The sequence below is a fragment of the Pieris napi genome, chromosome 19 (assembly GCF_905475465.1).
Source record: "Pieris napi chromosome 19, ilPieNapi1.2, whole genome shotgun sequence".
NCBI lineage: Eukaryota > Metazoa > Arthropoda > Insecta > Lepidoptera > Pieridae > Pieris > Pieris napi.
Window position 1 is genome coordinate 4622803 of NC_062252.1, and position 20436 is coordinate 4643238.

The following is a 20436-nucleotide window of genomic DNA, read 5'->3' on the forward strand; positions in this document are numbered from 1 at the left end:
CGAGTTCGTTATGTCAGAACATAATAATAAGTATAAAATTATGAATTTTGTAACATAATATTTGATCATAAATCACTCTCAATTTTCAATCAAGGACCCTTCAGGTATCAGAATCCCTTGTGCGGCAAACCCATCAAGTTTTGGGAAATTAAATACAGCTCTCCTACATACTGCATTTGAAAGGGTAGAGTAATTGCTTTCTGTATTTGATACTTTGAGTTTCAGTATTGAGAAGTTTGGACTATTAAGGAATGTAAAACCATAGACGCTGAAGTCCAATCCACACTGTACATATACTGGAAAAAATATATTAAAATTAAAGTATATTATTACAAATCCCAAAAGTAACTATGTCCCTGTTCAATGCGTATAATTCAAAGGTCTGTAAGTTTGGGGCTTCGGGGATACGCGACATATCATTTGCTCTTTTGTACGCCCACTTGTCCCTCGGGAGCTGGCACTGGACGAGACTGATGGAAACTATAATTAGCATCGATTTTTGTTATAAAAAATTGCTGGAGTTTATTATTAAAACGCTATTTAATGCTTTTAAGGTTACGTTGAAATTTAAATATAAACGTGAAAAGATGATGGATTGATTTTTTTTCTAATTTTTTTTTATTTACTACCTACAATATTTTTCCAACACTCGGTACACTGATACATTATAGAATTTGCGTAAAGATTAAAACTTAAGTAATGAACTGTTGCTATTGAATATAAGTTACCTGGATCCATTGACAGCGAAAGTTTCCTTTTGGTAGGCACGAAAGTCGTTTAATAAAAACCAAGCGCACAAACTATAATTATTATATAAATAAAATAATATTGTTTGGGATCTTTTTTTACAAAATAATATCCAATTTGCTCAGCACGCGTCTGTCAGATCGAGGCGGATCGTAAAGACCACCCCAACACTGCACTCGACATGTTGCGCCGTCATTATTAATTTTTTGCTAACATTATTAACATTACGGCTTAGAATAATAATAAATCTAAACTATTTTAAACAGAGTACCTACTCTATTTCTCTTTCTGTGAAATTGTGTTTACGCTGTGATTATTTTCTCACTGATTTTGTTTTTATAAATTATCATAAGTAACAATTTAATATTAACAGTGTTGGCCTAGTGGCTTCAGCGTGCGACTCTCATCCCTGAGGTCGTAGGTTCGATCCCCGGCTGTGTATCAATGGACTTTCGTTCTATGTGCGCTTTAAATATTCGCTCGAACGGTGAAGGAAAACATCGTGAGGAAACCGGCTTGCCTTAGACCCAAAATGTCAACGGCGGGCGTCAGGCACAGAAGGCTGATCACCAACTTGCCTATTAGATAAACAAATGATCATGAAACAGATACAGAAATCTGAGGCCCAGACCTAAAAAGGTTGTGAGCGCCATTGATTTTTTTTAACAATTTTATATGTCTATTTTAAGCCACCCTTCATCAAATTTCTTAAGTTACATTCAACGTTTAATTTCCTCCTAGCTTTGACATCCTAAAATCAGCCTCAAGATCATACACTAAATATTATACGAGATTTTGAATCATCTTTCAAGTACGTATAAGTCGTATGACAACGACTAGTCACGTTTTCGCTAACAGTAATAATAAGGCAATACCCGACTTATTTATTAATAAGCACTATTGCGCTAAAACAATTAGATTGCAATTTTCCCATGAATGACATGCATTTACTACGTAATCTAACATATTACTCGGTAAATTACAGTATCATATGCGTCATAATGTCAAGGAAACTACATTTTACATTCCGTTACAAGAGATTATTAAAGGATCTTCCGAGCATTATAAATGAGAAGATACTGGTGATAATCACCAGTTGTTTAAAGGTTATTGTAAAGTTTTTAATAACAGGAGGAAATTCGATGCGATTCGATTCGATACTTTTGAAGAAATGTTACGTTTTAGTTTGGGGTACGTACGGTATAATCTATATTAATATTATAAACAAGAGGGATTTGTATTTGACCGAAAGGCAGCTGACAGGACTTATACATAATATATACACAGTCATAGAGAACTTATAATGTAATATAATTAAGCAAAAATATCTACCGCTTTATTTCCTGAATTACACGACGAATTTTATTTTCCATACATCTTCTTAATTAATTTATGTTTCTAAATTATTCGTCCCCCATATGCGCATGCTCCATAATCACGAATGCTAATCGCCATGTCCAACAAACGTGTTCGTTTAATTTGTTCAACTATAGGACGTCGCCGCCACGCCCTGACAAACCCTCTAACACACATCTTGTTATACATAAATAAATGCAGGGATAATAAAGTTTGTAGATTTATGTGAATAACTTCATTTTCAACATTACGGATACATTCTGCAGTTTTTGACACGTGTGTTATAATACTTTTAGTCAATTGTCAAATACATACATAGTCTCTCTTGTAAACGACTCCATTCTCCAGGCATGTTCGCCGTTTGTATTTATAATGTTCCATTATTTTGTTTATTTTTACGCGTTGTATGTTCAGCGAATTGCGCATTTCTTTTATTTATATTCGAAGAAAATTAAGTTGAGCGTCTGTGCCAAGATTACAATGTAGCATTGAGCGCGGGTCATTGGCCGAAATCGACACGTCTGACCTTGCCGAAGCTGCCTCACCTACATATGACAGCCCACTTTTGCTTTCGACAATTCGCAAAAAATCAAGAGAATTGCTAGCAAGATTGATATGCTCCACATCTTAGACTAGGCAAAGGTCATTCAAACACTTGCGATTTTTTAACCTCCTATTGTTAAAGTTACGTGAAGTTTTAAAGATAAACAAAATGTTTATTTTAAATCAGAAACAAGACACGACTTTATTTTATAATATAATTTTAAATCAAAGCTGAAATAATCCTTCATCAATAGAGGGTACGAAATATAGGAGTCAAAAAGTTCAACAGGATTAACGATCCTCAATATCAAATGTACATCCCCCTTAGATACGGACGTACTCTTAAAATCTTTTGCTGCAAAAACAGTCAGAAAATTGGGTCAATTAGAAAAAGCTTTCTTCTAAAGCTTGACAAAAAGGGGAGTTCGAAGGTCTAGTTATGTGTACATTGTGGCTTTGCTAAGGGCGAGGGTGTACTCTTGACGGCTCGAGACGTAACCCCACGCACTTTCTCTCGCCCGATGCTATCGAAATAAAACCCCTAAACTTTTAGTGTTAGAATTCAATATTATTTACCAATTAAATTATTATACTGAAAAATGTTAACCTGTAGATCATCAAATATAGATCCAGAAACGCGTTAAGTATAATTCTCGGAGATAATTTTTTATGCATCTTGGTATTGATAACGAAACGTGTAAACGAGAGGAACACGTCTAATAAATCTCTATTGGTGGCAGACAAGGATTTTGACATATTTCTTCATTCGTCATAGCGATGTACGTGCATTGAATGTCACATGTCCGAAAATAATAATAATTGAGCGTGGTCGGTCGGTCGGGCGGTCAGTGCAACGGTTGCGTCACTGCGCTCGCAGGGCATTGCACCTCTCCTCGCGTCGATCACTCTTGCCGTCTCGCTCTTACCATCACTCTTTCTAACCTCATGTTATCGATCGTAACTATTCAACAGCTGATTACTATTAACTATGACAAGAGAACGGCAATTATAACTTTGACATATTTATATAGGTTGGTTATTATTCTGAATCATATAATTTTGTGTTAGGAGTGTTTTATTTTGTAAAATTAAGTGTTATTACTTGTATTTGAATAGTTAACATTTATGGTATAATTTCTGTATAAATAAACGTAATTAAAATATGGACAAGTACACTCTTTGCGCTTTACCGATGTGTTGATTATTTATAACTTAGCTCATTATTTGTTTGTCGTTTCAGTGGCGTGGCGGTGCTGAGCCCACCGGAAAGCAGCGGCTGCAGCAGTAGCGACATCACTGAACCGCGGTCTCCGTGCAGCCCCGAGTCGGGGTGCAGCAGCGAGGAGAGTTTGGGAGCGCGCATGCCGCCCTGGGCGAGCGAGCCGGCCCCGCGCCGCCTCGCGGCTCAGCCCGCGCCTGTACGCCGCCCCAACCCCGTGCATCGCCGTATCACAGAATACTTTAATCATAAGATGAAGCCACAGAACGGCCTTAAGCGCGACGCCGGTCACATCGCTAATGGTGACAGCAAAAAGAAGTGCCTCCCGAAGAATGGTGTCACGCAAGATCTCGAGAAATATATTTCCTATCTATCTCAAACCCTCAGTCCTAAAGTCTTGCTAGATGTCGGAAAACAATCTCAAACGACACACAAATCGCCTCAGTCGACAACTAATGTTGATACTAAAATTAAAGATCTCAGTAAATCACCATTAAAGAGCACAGATAGTGTGTTGGATTTCTGCAGGACTAAGGATAACCAAGAGGTTCATACGATGAATGGTTTCGTAGAAGTAAGACAACTAAAAGAGAAGCCAAGCAAAGATAAGTTTAACTGTGGCGTTTTAAACGGCTTAACCGACAATAAGACAACTGAGCGCGATAAAAAGTTATCATCGGACCCATCCGCCAAAGTAAATACTAATCTTAATAAGCAGTATAATGTAAGTAATGCAAATTGCAATAATAAAGTGCCAATATCGGACACACGTGAAATATTTGGCGTTCGAATCGCTCCGGCCACTTCAATGAATCAAACGAGAAATAAGGTTACAACAGTTAAGACTGATTCGAAAATAAATGGTACCGTTAACCACACAGCAAAATTAGACAGTAGAATGAACGGAGTTACACGTGGCTCCAATAATCTAAATTTGGTAAACAAACCTGTTTCGACAAAAAAGGAAACGTCTAAAAAGACCACACTCGCTCCAAAACGCACCAACAGAAAGTCTTCAGCGTGTATCGCTAATAGTAAGAACCTTTCATGGTCAAAAGCGAATAATCTTAAACAAGTACAGTTACAGAAACAAAACTGTTTGAATTCAGCATCGAAACCACCCTTAACAAATATGTCGGGGGAAGCAAGCGCACCACCAAAGATGAATATTGCAAACGGTGTAAGACAAGTATCGATGACTGTAAACGGAAATTTAAATAGCTTAAACGTGCCTGTTAATCATTTACATAACGGCCACCAAATTAATGTTCAGCAACAGTGCAATGGAACTGTATCCTCAACGACTATTCCTGCGTTTATGGCAGTTCCTCAAAATGTAATGTTAACTACTCTAAGGATACCTCAGAATGGACTAACCGCTCCCAATATAAATCAACAGGGGGGCATAGCTACAATAAACCAAGGAAATATTGCAACATTAAACCAACAGGGTAGTATAGGTGCGTTAAACCAACAACCAAACGTTACTTTCAATCGCCCTAATGTGACTGTAACGAGTCCGACCAAAATTAACGGTCAATTTGTGTTTCCGCTGGTTCAAAATATTAATGGAACTGTCGTGCAAATACCTAATCTAATGGCAAAGATGCCCAACTTTGTCCTTCCTCAAGCACAACCATTAACTGCTCAAAGACAAAATCATTTACAAAATCAGCAGACGCAAATTCTTATAAACGGCACATTATTAAAACTTTCAAATGCGATACCTTCCTCGTTTCCTGCTACAAATAAAACAAACCCTGTCTCAAGCCAGCCTGTATTAAACAAAAGTTTTCCTGGAATACAAACTGTCAATGCGGTAACGCATCAAAAGCCAAATTTTAATGTAAATTTAAGTCATCCGATGCTACTACCACAGCCAGGTTTTATTGTAACTTCAGTGCCAAACGTCAAGGAGACATGGAGTTATTCCACCGTGAATACGGCCTGTTTATCGCAATCAACATATTCGAATCCAATAGTACAACACCCGCCGCCTATAGTACCAAGTTTTAGCACTCAAGCATTACATTCGAGTAGTATACCCATCGCTCCTGTGAAGCCTCCTGACAACCCCATTCAGGGCACAGAGCCACCAAGCAGTACAGTTAAGGAATCCGACTTAAGTGACTTAAATCAAAAGTGTGATATTCCATGGCTGTCTAAAAATGTTAATAATAACATAGTTCCATTAGATACTAAAAAACTCACATCGAGGCCTTTCGCTGAAATCGGTTCGGCTAAACTAGCTGGGTTATTGAATGAAAAGGTTATAGAAGAAGGGATATTACTAAAAGACAAAGCGAAAGAAGTTAAAATGGTGCCTGAAGAGCTTAAAAAAGTCGAAGAGGTATCTAGTTGTGAAGATACTGTGTTTAGTAACATAACCGTTTTGAAAGAAGTGTCTTCGAACGTTGAGAGTACTATGATAGAAGCTAACTATAGTAGCGCCACAACGGAGTCTTCGGAATCAGGAATAGGAACGGATAAGTCTATTGACTCGCCGAGTGATTCGCAAGGTAGCAAAGAGTGTGATGAAGACTCATCGTTACTGTCTTTAAGTGTGAGTGTAAGCTCGATGGAACAAAGTCAATCGGAATCGCAGAAGAGCCCTATACTGAAGCAACCCAAGATTTTGCGGTTTCCACCAAAATTTCCAGTGAAATCAGATAGACGAAGAAAGTCTAAATTAGATACGACATCTACCGTAGTAGTATGTTATTGGGAAAAATGCAAGTTAGAATTTGACAGCGATACGAATTTATTGGAGCACTTACAGGTGTGTAATATAATTTTTTCAGAAATTATAATTTGGCAGTACCTGAAATTGAAACTAAAAAAAATATAATAACATATATTTTTACTAACGTTCGATTCCAATTATTTATGGAATTTATTTAAAAATTTCAAACAATGTACATCATCCCATTTAACATTCCAGGCCGTCCACGTTGAAACGCAAAATGGCAAGCAGAACTATGTGTGCCTTTGGGAGAAATGCAAGGTGCGCGGCAAACCATCATGCTCGCGACTATGGTTGGAGCGACACACCCTTTCGCACGGCGGCAACAAACCTTTCAAATGCATTGTCGACGGCTGTGACAGAAGATTCTCCACTCAGGTACAATTACGTTCTATTAAATTATGTCCTCAGGACACACGAATCCAACCACCTTGTCCATATAATTTCCTTTCCTGTATTTATTCAAAATCTTGTCCAAAATGCTATCACTACATCACCGTTTCCAGGATTCTCAGGTACCACCAGGATGCAGATCGCCAAAACGAATCTACAATAACGAACATTTCATATTGGTGTCTATATCGTTATTGTATCTATCGTTCTGTCGGTTTGAAATTTGGTCTTGTCGCGGTTACTTTAATAGTTCCCGCGCTTCTCAATACGAAATTATCAGGGGTCCTAAATCTCGTTTATGTAGCTACAGTTTGTCTTTTGTAGCCTTTTATGTATTTTTGAATCGAATTGGATGCGATTCCGTTGTGTTTATAATATATATTAAGATTATAAACATTTGGTTTTTTTCTGAATATATCTTTAATTTAAATAAAATAGGTTTGTTTATAAATACGGGGTATTTAAAGGTGCGTATGTCCTCTCCGAAAATGAAAATTTATGATTGTAGGCACAATTGTGAATAGGTTTAGTATAAAAAAAACGTATTTATTGTATGAAGTACTGAACAATGTACTTGGTGAGCGCAGCAATCTGGCTTCGCAGATGAAGTCGCGGGCAAAACCGTCCAAGATAATTTCGAATTATCGAAAACCGGGAACTAGTAAGGCTTTTAACTCAGCTTCTTCTAAGCTTCACAAAGCTAAATCCAGTCAATAGTGATTGGGCCATTATTATAATATCTCTTATTTTTCTTTACTCCTCCCAAACGTATGATCGTATAATTTTACCGTCTATTTAATATAGTATTTCTGCGTGATTCAATGACTCATTGATCAGGTGGCATGTCACAGACTCTTTTAAAAGTCACTCCTCGTCATCACCTAATCATTGATTTTGTCAGTGTCTTCATTTATTTCATTCATCATCGTCTCAGTACTGTCATTGTGTACATAGTTTTTGTGAATTGAAAATAAAAAACTTGTGTTGTGTGTTTTCTGTTCTAAGGTTGAAGGCGATAAAATGAAGGAAGTTGAATGCTCCACATCGGTTTTGTTATAATTTTTCTGCATTTTTATATTTGATTTTTCTCTAATACTACTCCGACCTATGCCAATACAGGACTTATGGAGGATGCTCTCAAGTATAGTGTGAAATTTGTGGAAAATGATCAAAATTATTATTGATTTTTTTACATTAAACAGAAAGTGACATTAATAGCGGCCTTCACACGTGCAGTTCGGAATGGCATTTCTGGAACTGCGCACCAATCTGCAGATAAATCTGTGCAGACTAGACCGCGCGCTGATCTGTGCTTCTACTTTACGCTTCAATTGTAATAACAGTTTGAACTGCGGTTCAAACTGCCTATTTCGCTTTTCTGCAGATAAAACTGTACGTATAAATGCTTTTCGAGAGTTTAGATCGCAGTATGGAATGGCGCGTGGAATGTCGACCAATTTTAAAAGTTTTCTTTCAGTTTGAACCGGTACAGTAGAAATGGATACACGTCTCGTGATCGCGTTAGCTGGTTTTGTGGTTGGTTTTAATATTCTAAAAAGGAGACGTGTATGGGTTAAGAAATAGAGACGAAAATTTGGACATTTACCCACGTTAAAAAAAATACGAGAAAACTATCCAGAAGATTTTAAAAATTACCTAAGGATGGACGGCGATAATTTTGATTGCTTATTGGAACTTATCCGTCACAGAATTACTAAGCAAGATACAGTTATGAGAAAATGCATAACACCAGAAGAACGTCTTTCCGCAACATTAAGATATCTGGCAACTGCACGTTCATTTGGAGATTTAAATTACGGTTTGTATAAGCCGACTTATTTTTAACTTGCCATAAACATGGATGTTCCCGATATATATCGGATATAAGGATATCCTTATAAAACCTGTCACTACTTCCACGCTCCAAACTGCCATTTTGAAATAATTGTCATCCACACGAGGTACCCGCATAAAACTGTACAAACTTTCGTACACACCAATGCGCCGCATCGAACTGTCAAACCACCACGCGCTTGTCGCGTCTACACGGACGGATTGGACGGCAGATCGGAATGGCGCGGGCTGTTTCCTACGGTTCGAAATGTACGTGTGAAGGCCGCTAATGCATAACTAAAACGCTATGTACTAATATCACTTAAATGAAAACTTCGAAAGGTCATTTTTCATAAAGATAGAGTTGCGTCTATGTGATTTTCGTTTGTTATAAAATATTGGATGTTGTTTTCAGACTCTAGTGGAACGGCACGTGAATCACCACTTCAATCAGAGTTCGCAGTCAAACGGCAGCAACAGAAAGTCGAATGAAAATGGATCCAAGCTAATCCGGAGAAATGGAAAGAAGCTACGGTATAGGCGGCAGCCTTGGTCAGGTGAGGTTTATACTACTCCTAACGTTGAATTTCCAGGCATATTAGCGAATGAACAGATACAAGAAAGACTCTGAAACCAAATTTATATTTTATCTTACATATTTATAGAAAGTTGAAAATATTGAATAAAAAATTAAGATAAATAAATCAGTGGCGCTACAATCTTTTTAGGTCTGGGCCTCAGATATCTGTATCTGTTTCATGATAAAAAAATTGTCAATCTAATAGGCAAGTAGGTGATCAGCCTCCTGTGCATGATACACGCCGTCGACTTTTTGGGTCTAAAGCCGGTTTCCTCACGATGATTTCCTTCACCGTTCGTGCGAATGTTACATGCGTAAATAGAAAGAAAGTCCTTTGGTGCACAGCCGGGGATTGAACCTACGACGGGATGAGGGATGAGAGTCGCACGCTTAAGCCACTAGGTCAACACTGCTCACAAATTATTTAATAAAATATTTATTGCCTTAACTAGAATTTTTAAGACAGACAACTTTTTGAATCCAAACAGTATTTGCACTCTATTTTCATTGTGTACTGAAGTTGACTGCTCTCTTATGAAATTCTTATGAAATCCACGTGTCTTTATCGCATGTACTTTTTTCGTCCTAATCGAAAGTAATACATTATTAATTAATTTGTATTTGTTTCGATTTCAGCGCGAATGTTCGACTTCTTCGACACGGGTATGATGCAGGGTCTTCAGTGGCGGCTACTAAGGTGTACCAGATGGAGGCTTGGAGGTTCTTGTCCTCTTCGGGAACCGCCTGGAAGGCATACCATCACTCTTCACGCCGCACTTTCTGCCACTCGATACAATGCTATTGAGGGTAGACGGGAGGCCTTATTGACATACTACCCTCCGAATGTGTAAGTTAATTTTCTTGCTTAGGTCGTACGGTTGCATGTGGACGAATTACCATATTCATAGAGGCTACTATAAGCTTACCTTTTAAAATGGTAAAAACAAAACTTATAGAATATAGTTATTTTCAAAATTTTTGGAACTTACTACTCATGTCAAATAAATTTCGCAATTGTCTATTTTGTCATTAATTGCGCAACTTTTTTGTCACAGCCACATTGAATATTGTAATTCATTGATTGAATTTTGAATGAAATGATAACATCTTCCATAGGAAGAAACTTGGAAGTGAATAAGAACAGATACATAAATGTTGAGTATTATTAATTGACCTCGAGACAGAATTGCCTTTTGTATTACTAAAAGGACTTTAACGCAATTGCGGATCTTTTGGCGTTAAATTTCCATGCGACAGTTAAAATTATATCAGTTGATATTTTGCTTGTTTGCCTATAAAACATATTTGAAATTTTGTGTTAGGGAGCGTTCAAGTATTACATAACGCAATTTTTGGAGATTATTGACCCCCCTCCCCCATGTAACTCGCCGTAACGTTTTTCAATACCCGAGTACAGTACTGTACCCAAGTATAATAAAACGTTTCGTAACCACCTAGTGACTCTTCAGTTACTATTATGTGGTGTAAGTCGAAAATAATATTAACAATAACGTGTAATTCAATCCCCGCCCCGCATCGTAATGTTTTACAAAATGAGTCGTGTTACGTAATACTTGAACGCTCCCTAAGTGTATAATGGAATTCTGAATGCTAGACAGACAGTGTATCAGAAGTAATCATGATTACTTAATAATAAAAAAACATAATTTGAGCAGACCAATTTAAATATGTAAAAATACATACATACAGTTAATTATGCATTTGGGCTTTTAGTTTAACATTAATTTCTTTAAGATATTTAAGGTGATAAGTAGTACAGAGGCACCAGTTATTATGCATTTTTAAGTCTATATATCTAACGTCTGTGTGTCGAGCATGGAAGGTTCAAAAGCGTATCTAGAACAATTATAATCAAGCACGACCCGTTCTTTTTTGCCTTTAAATTTTCCTTGCATTTTCTTACATTTTACTTGGTTTACGTTTTATCTCTTTTTCATTTTATCGATTGCTTGTTTTTACTTGGGTCGTCAAACCATATGTAATTTGAACAGTGTCTCTTACAAATACAGAACTCACAAGTTCATATTAAATTTTGTTATTTTTATACAGACTGTAAAAATGATTCCACCCTCGACACACTGAAATTAATGACATATCTTTAATTTACTGGTGGCCTTAATAATAATGAGGAAAAATCTGTTCTACTTAACAAATTTGTAATAATTCCATTAACATTTACTGTATTTTCAGGTAAGAAATTTATCAATTTCATTTTTAAATTACAAATACTACTGGAATTATTGAGATTTTTTGGGATGTATTAATTTGTGTGATATAATGAAAATACGAGACTTAGAAATGTTTAATTTAATAGTAATATTATAAAATTGCAGCGTATTTTCGAGTATTTTTATTATTAATCATTGACAAGGTAATACCGAGGTGGGTTATGAATGTCGTTTATCGAAAATTTAAATGTTAAATTTTTGACTATTTCTAATGCACGGTAGTAATCATCCATAGATCTTTCCTTTTTAAATTACGTATAGCAAAATTTTAATTTATTTTACTGTTATTCATCGATGTGATTAAAATTTATATACATAATACTAAAGAAAGTAATTTACATATCAAAAAAATATTTATTTTGATTTTTATACTACGTTACCTCACGTACGTACGTAACCCATTTGTAGAATGTTTTTCATAAATTCATTTGTATTGGAAGATGTCGCCTGTCCGACGAGGAGCCAATGTAAGCAAATCCAGTGGCTTTAAAACTTTATTCTTTAAGTATTACTGTAGCATTGCTTTATTAACATTTAAAGGATCTTGTTTTGTATCAACTAAATATTATTGGAATTAAATGTATTAATCAGCGTAGTTAAAGTATGGTACATATCACAGCCAAATAATCAAAAGTTCAGTGAAATACATATACTTATATAAAGTAAAATATATATACAAGAGTGAATTTGTTACCTTATATAATATATATTACCTTATATAATACATATATGTACTGAAACCGAGAAAAATACTTAAATAAATATTTTTATCTTAGTGCGTTTCTAATATTAAATTTTTTTAAAGATTTTATCTGGTAATCCTAAACTGTAATACCCCTTTCTAAGTGCTCGCTCTTCTTCTTACTAAGTAATTGATACAATCACAAGATCCTCTACTCGCACGGCATGCTATTACCATCACTCTGGCCACACAGAACATCTTGTGAAGTTGCTAGCATAGAATTGAGTTTAAAGACCACTTGATTTATTTCTTAAAAATGCCTACCCTCCTCCATTGGCCTATTAATCGATCAATGCTGATGCTAGCAACTCAATGGGTTGCCTGCCCGTTTAGTTTTAGTGTTTAGCGGCTTCAGCATTCATCGTATTGTTAATTACTTCAAATTTCATCATCAAGGCTTTAAGCGATGCATGATTCTTTTCATCATAGGGCTTGCAACCTGAACTGCAAACACAAGCCATTTAGAACATAACACGCTGTAATTGCAATATTTTTGACAGTCGGCAAAAAAATTCTAAGGAGTCGACTAAGTACTTTTGCATACGGTCGATGTTCGAATTCGACCAGCAAATAAACCAATAGTTCTTCTAGCGGGTAACAATGGTTTGTGGTGTTTGCAGTCACATTCTGTGTGGCGATTTGTGCCCCAATAACCTTCATTGAACATTTCAGGATCGAGGATGAATGGGTGCCAGAACAGGACGTGAAGCGGGTCAAACGAGTGGAGATCTCCGAGTTGCCGGCCCACACCAAAGTCATCCTCTATGATCAGTTCTGTAGTTCGTACAAGAAGACACCGACTCCGCCACCAGTTAAGAAGCCCGTCGCACAACCGACGAGACAATTGCCTCTCCGACAATGCACGTCTTCCCGGCTACTCAACAACCTACTCGCCAAGCAGAAGGCCACCGAGGCTAAGAACGAGTGCAGCGCCACCAACCTGCCCATGATCTACGCGGAGGACGACAGCCCCAAGTGCGAAGTCAGCGGCGCCAAGAAGAGGAAGCTCGGCAGAAGACAGGGCGGAAACGCCTTTTGGCCCAGCGGACGGTAGAATACATATGACGAAGGTTGATGATGTATCGAGAAGAACCTCCTTCAGAAGGAGAATTTAATTATTCAGCTTAAAATATGTCACCAACCTGATAGTATTTTAGAGAATTTTCTAGAACGTCGAATAACAATCTAGACAGATGTTGATTCTTCGGCGGCGGCCGCTTGATCGCAAGCGGCGCGTGCGCAGATTACTCACAAGACTGATCATTTATATAAGACTCGGACTTCGAGTGACGCGACGATAGCGAACAAATTGTAAATAATTAGGAAATGTAAATTGTAGACGCGATTGTATAGGTTAGGTTAGCAGACGCCGTAGTCTGAGCTAGGTTAAGAGTCGTCCGAAAAACGACCAGCGATACGAATCACTGCCAATGTTGTATATAATAGGAGTAGTTATAGTGATGACCGCGCGCGGTCGCATTTATCGATAATTCCGTTGGACCGCGTCTCGACCGCTTTCGCTTAACGGTGCCAATTATTTTATCGATATCGTGACTATTGTTTTCGTCACCAAGTGCCTCGAATAGCACGGTTCTACATACAAGTGTTCACATAGATATAACCGCGTAGTCGATTCGGTGTTAAGTTTAATCGATTCTTTATAATCGAATTTAGGTATCGATCGAAGCGATTGACTTTGAATCAACGACTGTCTTGTAACGTCACTGCCACGAGAGTTTATTACGATAGCGCGTCGTTGGAAACGAATATTGGATTCGAGCAATAAAATTGATTTACTATGTTAATGTGTCGATATCGATTTTCTAACGACGCAAGTGAATATAGCAATAACTGTGTGATAGCTTAAGATGATTTTTCACGCACAAGATTTTTAGCAGATTTAAATTAACATACGGCCCGATACTCGACCTTATCATGTAATAATTGGTGTTTTTTTATTTTTATAACAGACGTTTATATGGCTATAGTTTAACTGAAATTGTATGGTTGTTTTTTGTACTTTTGTACCGAGGTGTGTCAGTGTGGGTTCGTTCTGGTACTGATGTGAGGAATGGTCGAATATGGACTGTCACTCTTTAAAGTATTATTTGACTTTTTAAGATTTTTCAATTTAAATTTGAATTATGGATAATTCTAAAATATCTTTCTTCTGATCTTTAAGAATCCATGCATTGCTAACATCAGTAACGGAATTGACGTTTAAAAACAGCCATTTTATAGGATTTTCTGTCAAATTGCCTTTCTAGCAATAAGGGTTATTGTGTTCCGTTCTCACGATCTCCGTATTTTAGGTAGCGTCGGTAGTTAAGTTAGGAAATGTGCGGTGACTTGGACCGGTTCAAGGGATAGCTAATGTTTGGGCCCGAAGTACTCTAAATTCAAAGAATTGAAACAGGGATTCTATTTTTGAAAATCGAGCCACGCCCTGAATTTAGGGTATTAGGGCCGCGATATAAGTCAATGTAGGAAATTGTATGATGCGTTGGAACTGCTTATGATGGCAAACGCGTCGCTAGTATGGGTGGACCCAAAGAGATGTTAGGAAAATTCTTAGTAGTCATGTTGGTGCCTGGACGATCGTAAAATTTCTGGGAATCCTTCCAATGTACTGATTTTAGGTTTGTTTTAAATTTCTAGAATAATTCAGCACTGATCATAGTGCCATATTGGCTTTGCTTTATTAATTTTATAGTCAATTGCGACACCAAATTCAGAAAGACATTTCCATGGACTTAATTTGATCTCATCGGAATTTTTATGTAATGTAGGAAAACGTCATCAAATTTACGCGTCTTAACACGTTGAAAATAACTTCGAATAATCTGTAGAGACAAATGACACGAACAGAATTTCAAAACGGCAAAGACTCGAAGCTTTTTTTTCAAATGTTGCTCAAAATTATTAACATCTTTTTATTTGAATTTTGATAAAAGCGTCGGTATTCGCCGACGAAAAAAATGTATGAATGAATATGAAGAAATCGGATTCTTAGTTTGATGACGTTTTTCAAAATCGCTCAATGTAAAATTATTTCGGCTGAAAGAAGTGGCCTATTAAAGCTTGAGTACAAATTTTTTTTGCAATAATATTTAGAGTCGATGTAATTTGGAGGTATTTTCGATATAAGCCCCTAGTAGTAGCCCTTGGAGTCGTTAGACAGAGATAAATATTTTGTGATCAATAATTGTAGTGGGGTACTAAATTAGAACAAAAAAACTTATTTCGAGCGCGTTTGCGTTAAAGATATATTTTTATCACTGCCACAATAGTCTTAATACGAGCGAACCGGGTTCATTTCCCGGATAACAAGGCGCGTGCCTTGAAATTGCTCACTCGGTAAGGTTTCGTTCATTTATTTGGCGTAAGGGAACAAGTGTAGTCGCGGAGATTTTTTTCCTATTGTTCTGTGACGCATTTCGTTGGTTTGTCGCCTTTAAGGTTGAAGAGGCGTGAAACACATTACTGCCGCGCGGCATCTCGTAATGCTTGACCAGAGACGTGTGGTTATAGTTGAAAATGGTAGAGAAATTGTAATTATTAATTTTTGGTCACGCCTTACAAATGTAAATATATGTATTTATTATTAAGTATAATGCAGAAGTAATTTGCTTCGCGCCTTGGCGAGAGCAGCGGTTGTCCCGAGGTGGGGTAAAGTTTGAGACTACCCGGTCTGTCTTAGCCTGCCCGGGTTTTGCCTGCTCGGGGGCTTAATACGACCGGATTAAACCTGCTCGTGCGCCAAAAGTGCCCGGGACGGCCGCTGGAGACGAGTTAGGCTAGATGGTAGTGTACGCCTTGTCTTTCAACATGTTTCCTATATTATCCGTTTATTATATGAATGTTCTCCTTTATTGTAAATGTTTGATCCATAAATGCTATATGCGGACCGAGAGTTCCGAATAGTGTGCACTACTTTATTCAATTTGTAGATATTTAATTATATATAGTATAATGTTTAATGCGTTTTATTTGCTTGGAGCCGTGATTGTGTGAATCCGAAATTTAATTATAATTTGCCCGCAAATGGGCCATCTACCTCAATTAATTTATCACACATTTGGGCATAATAATAGTGAATTAATTTACTCGAAAATAAGTGAAAATTTGTTCATTGTAGCGATTCTAAGTTTTTTGATGGTTTGTCCACGTCACAAGTACTGTATCTTATATTAAATACATATGTATGATTGACTAAAATGTGTTTCATTGGATATATTTGGTATTATAAATACACATACAAGTCTGTAATGGAAATTTAATGGAAGTCGATATTAAACCCATTATATACATATATAGATACTGTAACACTGAAATAATTTTATTAAGTTTCTGGGTTTTGATGAGTAGGTAAATACTTTTTTATTAGCCGATAACATTTAGTGTCCCTTACTTGCCTGGACATTAAACTGTTTCATGAAATATATCGTGGATTATTCTCGAATTTTGAGCAGTGTTGGCCTAGTGGCTTCAGCGTACGACTCTCATCCATGAGGTCATAGGTTAGATCCCCGGCTGTGCACCAATGGACTTTCATTCTATGTGCGCATTTAACATTCGCTCGAGCGGTGAGGAAAACATTATGAGGAAACCGACATGTCTTACCCAAACAGTCGATAGTGAGTGTCAGGCACAGGAAGCTGATCACTTTCTTACCTCTTCTTGAAAAAAATTTTTATCATGAAACAGATTCAGACATCTGAGGCCCAGATCTAAGGAGGTAGCGCCACTGATTTATGTAATGTATAACAAAAAGTTATGGTTAGCGTGGTAGTAATATATTGTAATGAAGTCAATATATGTATACAAAAATAAATTTAATTAACTTATTCTAGTGAAAATTTAACTTCAAGTTTGCTCAAGGCCGCGATGCAACGCAACCCGACACTGAATTATGCAGTCTTTATCAGCAAACGTGTGACACACGACACCAAACGGTCATACCTATTGTAGTGAATAGAAATATACGTAACTAATAGACGAAAACATCTATTGTAAAGGTGTGCAAAAACCATCCCGAGCCAATGCAATACTTACAATTAGAGATGTGGGATAGGAAGGTACTAAAAAAAAAAACATTAAGTCGACTTAATTAATTTAGGGAATTATGACTTACTAAGTTAATGGAATATAATACAGTAGAACCTCTATAAGTCGAACATCAAGGGAGACGCCAAAAAATTCGAGTTATAGAGTTTTCCACTTATGGAGGATTTCGACTTAGGCGGATTTTGATTCGACATAAAGAGTTTGAGGTTTATTACACTATGAACAATATAGATAATAAATTCCAAATGATCAAGTTGTAAAGGTTTTAAATAAAACGTTCTTATGTTTGAGATACAGAGGTCAAATTTAATTTTTCGAGTTATAGAGTGAAAATATGTACCAAAATGGCTTGGAAGGACTCGGTGATTATTTCGATTAACAGAGGGTCAAGATTTCAAGTAATGGAGGTTTTGGTGTTTTAAGGGAAGAGAACAAAACATTTTTTCGAGATTTGGAGGTTTTTGACTTATCGAGGTTCGACGTAACGAGGTTCTACTGTAAATTGTAATATTATGATTTACTGTTCTAAGTTGTGACTCTTAGAAAGTACGTGAATACTTTATTAAATAAACAATGTGTTCGTGTAAGTAAAGGATTCATCACTCATTATATAAGTACACTTGCAAGTTCCTAAATGTGCTAAGATGGTCCTTATATCCTATCTTTAATCTAATTATTGTAATTATGTTGTACTTATTATGTACTATCTCACTGGACGCAGTTCATGGATACCATGAACTCTTATTGCGAGCCTATTGACGAGATACATCGCTTATTCATACCATGACGTCGATAAAATCAGCCCGTTTATGTTTCCACGTGACCTTAGCGGTAATTAGATTTCGCCCATTCAATTCGAATGTACCAAAATTTGAATGTTACGCCTTTAAACTATGACAGAATAAGCGATTCTAAAAAAAATTGTACTTTTTGTTTAACTTTTTTGTGTCGAAAAGTCCAAATAACAGTTTAGAACATATACAATTCAATATTTTAATTAAAACTAGTTCATAAAGTAAAAATAACAATAAAGAAATTATTAAAATATGACGGAGATAAGAAACGATCCCCTTCTCCCGACTTTGAAAATGTCTAGTTTATAATTTGTTATAGATCAACGACTTTGTTTCGTTGAAGATTTCAGTGTACTTAACACACACACAAAATGCACAAACTAAGTATGTTTAATAATATTCAATTAATTATAATTTAATTATTATTCAAATATTTCATAAAATATCATACATTATTATAAACCAGCTTCTACTCGCGTTGATTTCGTGTATTTTGCCAGTCTCTTGCGATTCCTCAACATTTCAATTCAAAATTAAAATATAGCATAATTAATTAAACATCTATACCTTCTTTATTATAGGTGTAAACTAAAAAAATTGGTAATATAATATAATAGCCGCCTAGTTCTTCATTATAAAATAAAATAAGAATGATAGTATTTATATGATAGTATATAATATATTCTCACTAGTATTTATTATAATTGAACTTTTCCTTATTATGTCCATGAATTGTATTATTCTCCTCTGCTTTTTTGTTTGTTGAAATAAACATAAGTATTTCTAAAATGTATAATATGTAAATAATAAGCCACTTGAAAATAACAGTATTTATTTAGTTCGGATGACACAAGATAGAAAAAGATGTTACCTGAAGACATCTACACAATTCACCCAGTTTGTCAAGTTTAAGCTGTGAAGAAAATTTAATTATTTATATTATACTAGCAGACCGGCCAAGCGTTGCTGTGGCTAAGGTTTTTGTTATATTACATCGTAGCAAACTATTCAAGGGAAACGGTAGGAGAACACCAGTCATGGGGACCACCATGCTTTTTTGGTGGTTATGCCATTAAATTGTAGCTTATGTGAAACGTTGGTACTTACAACACATCATCTGTTAGAATTGTGACTATCAAATAATAAACAAATATTTTGTAATAAAATAATATTGCGGGTATAAATTGAGATGTAAGCTATCCTATCTTTTAAATTGGATCAAACTACACACGGTGTGCAAATTTGATTGATATAGGTTCGGTAGTTAAGGAGTCCATAGCGGACAAACAACGTGACACGTAATTTATATATAAATATACATATAATTTATATATTAAGATGAATTAGTTAACGTATAAAGTATAAACTAAATTTTTACAATTAAAAGGAATTTATTTGTATACTAAAGTTACTTATGATTTTCGAGTTATAAGCTGTTTTGTAATCTTTTGCAAAGGGTTTTATACCAAGAATTCAATTCTATAAAGGTATTTATTTTTGGAAAACAAATTTGTGAACAATACTTACCCCATCGTATTTACAAGTTTAACAATTTGTAAAACTGAAATTTTGTTAACACCAAGATATTTATAGCTGCTATTAAAATTTTTCGTTAACGTTAAAAAATGTAAGTGACAACTATCATAGCACCAAAAATTTTTACGTTTAAAGATATCAAAGGAATAGTTTTTTAATAAATAAATATATATCCTACAAACATAATAGCTTATTGTGATTGAGGATATATACTCTTAATTATTTAATATTAGGTCCTTACATATGAAATTGGCGTTTTGTATTTGAGAAACAAAAAGTAGTTTTTTCAAATAGAATATATTTAATTAATCAAAGTATGCACTTTTGCCATCTTATAGGTAGTTCATTGATCCTTTTACTAAAAAAAACATTCGGACTTAATAAAATCTTTGAAGGCGGTTTCGACTGCTCCATCAGTGTTGAATGTTTTACCTTGCAAGAAGTTATCCAAATTTAAAAAAAAAAATTAATATGTTGGAGCCAGGTCCGGGGAGTACGGTGGGTGTCTTAGACATTCCAATTGAAGGCCGTCCACGTGGCTTGTTCTGCAGGTCGAAATTCTTTCTTTCGCGACACCGCCGCCATACACATCATCAATCCTTCGAGTCGTTTCTGCAGCACTGGAGCCACGGTG

The 20436-nt window shown here is 36.0% G+C and overlaps 2 protein-coding genes across 3 annotated transcripts in view; both read left to right on the top strand.

Annotated features, from left to right (window-relative positions):
- Window positions 1-8211, top strand: part of LOC125059253 (zinc finger protein jing) — a 115414-nt gene extending 107203 nt beyond the window's left edge. Inside the window, exons 2-4 of one of the 2 annotated variants that reach the window (XM_047663614.1) lie at window positions 3887-6644; window positions 6807-6986; window positions 8007-8211. In XM_047663614.1, the coding sequence (XP_047519570.1) occupies window positions 3887-6644; window positions 6807-6986; window positions 8007-8060 (2992 nt within the window). In that variant the 3' untranslated portion in view covers window positions 8061-8211. Of the gene's footprint in view, window positions 1-3886; window positions 6645-6806 lie in introns of both variants that reach the window. The other variant, XM_047663613.1, reaches the window with a different exon arrangement.
- A 1021-nt stretch (window positions 8212-9232) lies between these two features.
- On the top strand, window positions 9233-16623 carry LOC125059259. The gene is made up of 3 exons (XM_047663625.1): window positions 9233-9391; window positions 10051-10261; window positions 13078-16623. The coding sequence occupies exons 2-3, from the start codon at window positions 10056-10058 to the stop codon at window positions 13457-13459; spliced, it is 588 nt and encodes a 195-aa protein (XP_047519581.1). The 5' UTR covers window positions 9233-9391; window positions 10051-10055; the 3' UTR covers window positions 13460-16623.
- The last annotated feature ends 3813 nt before the right edge of the window (window positions 16624-20436 follow it).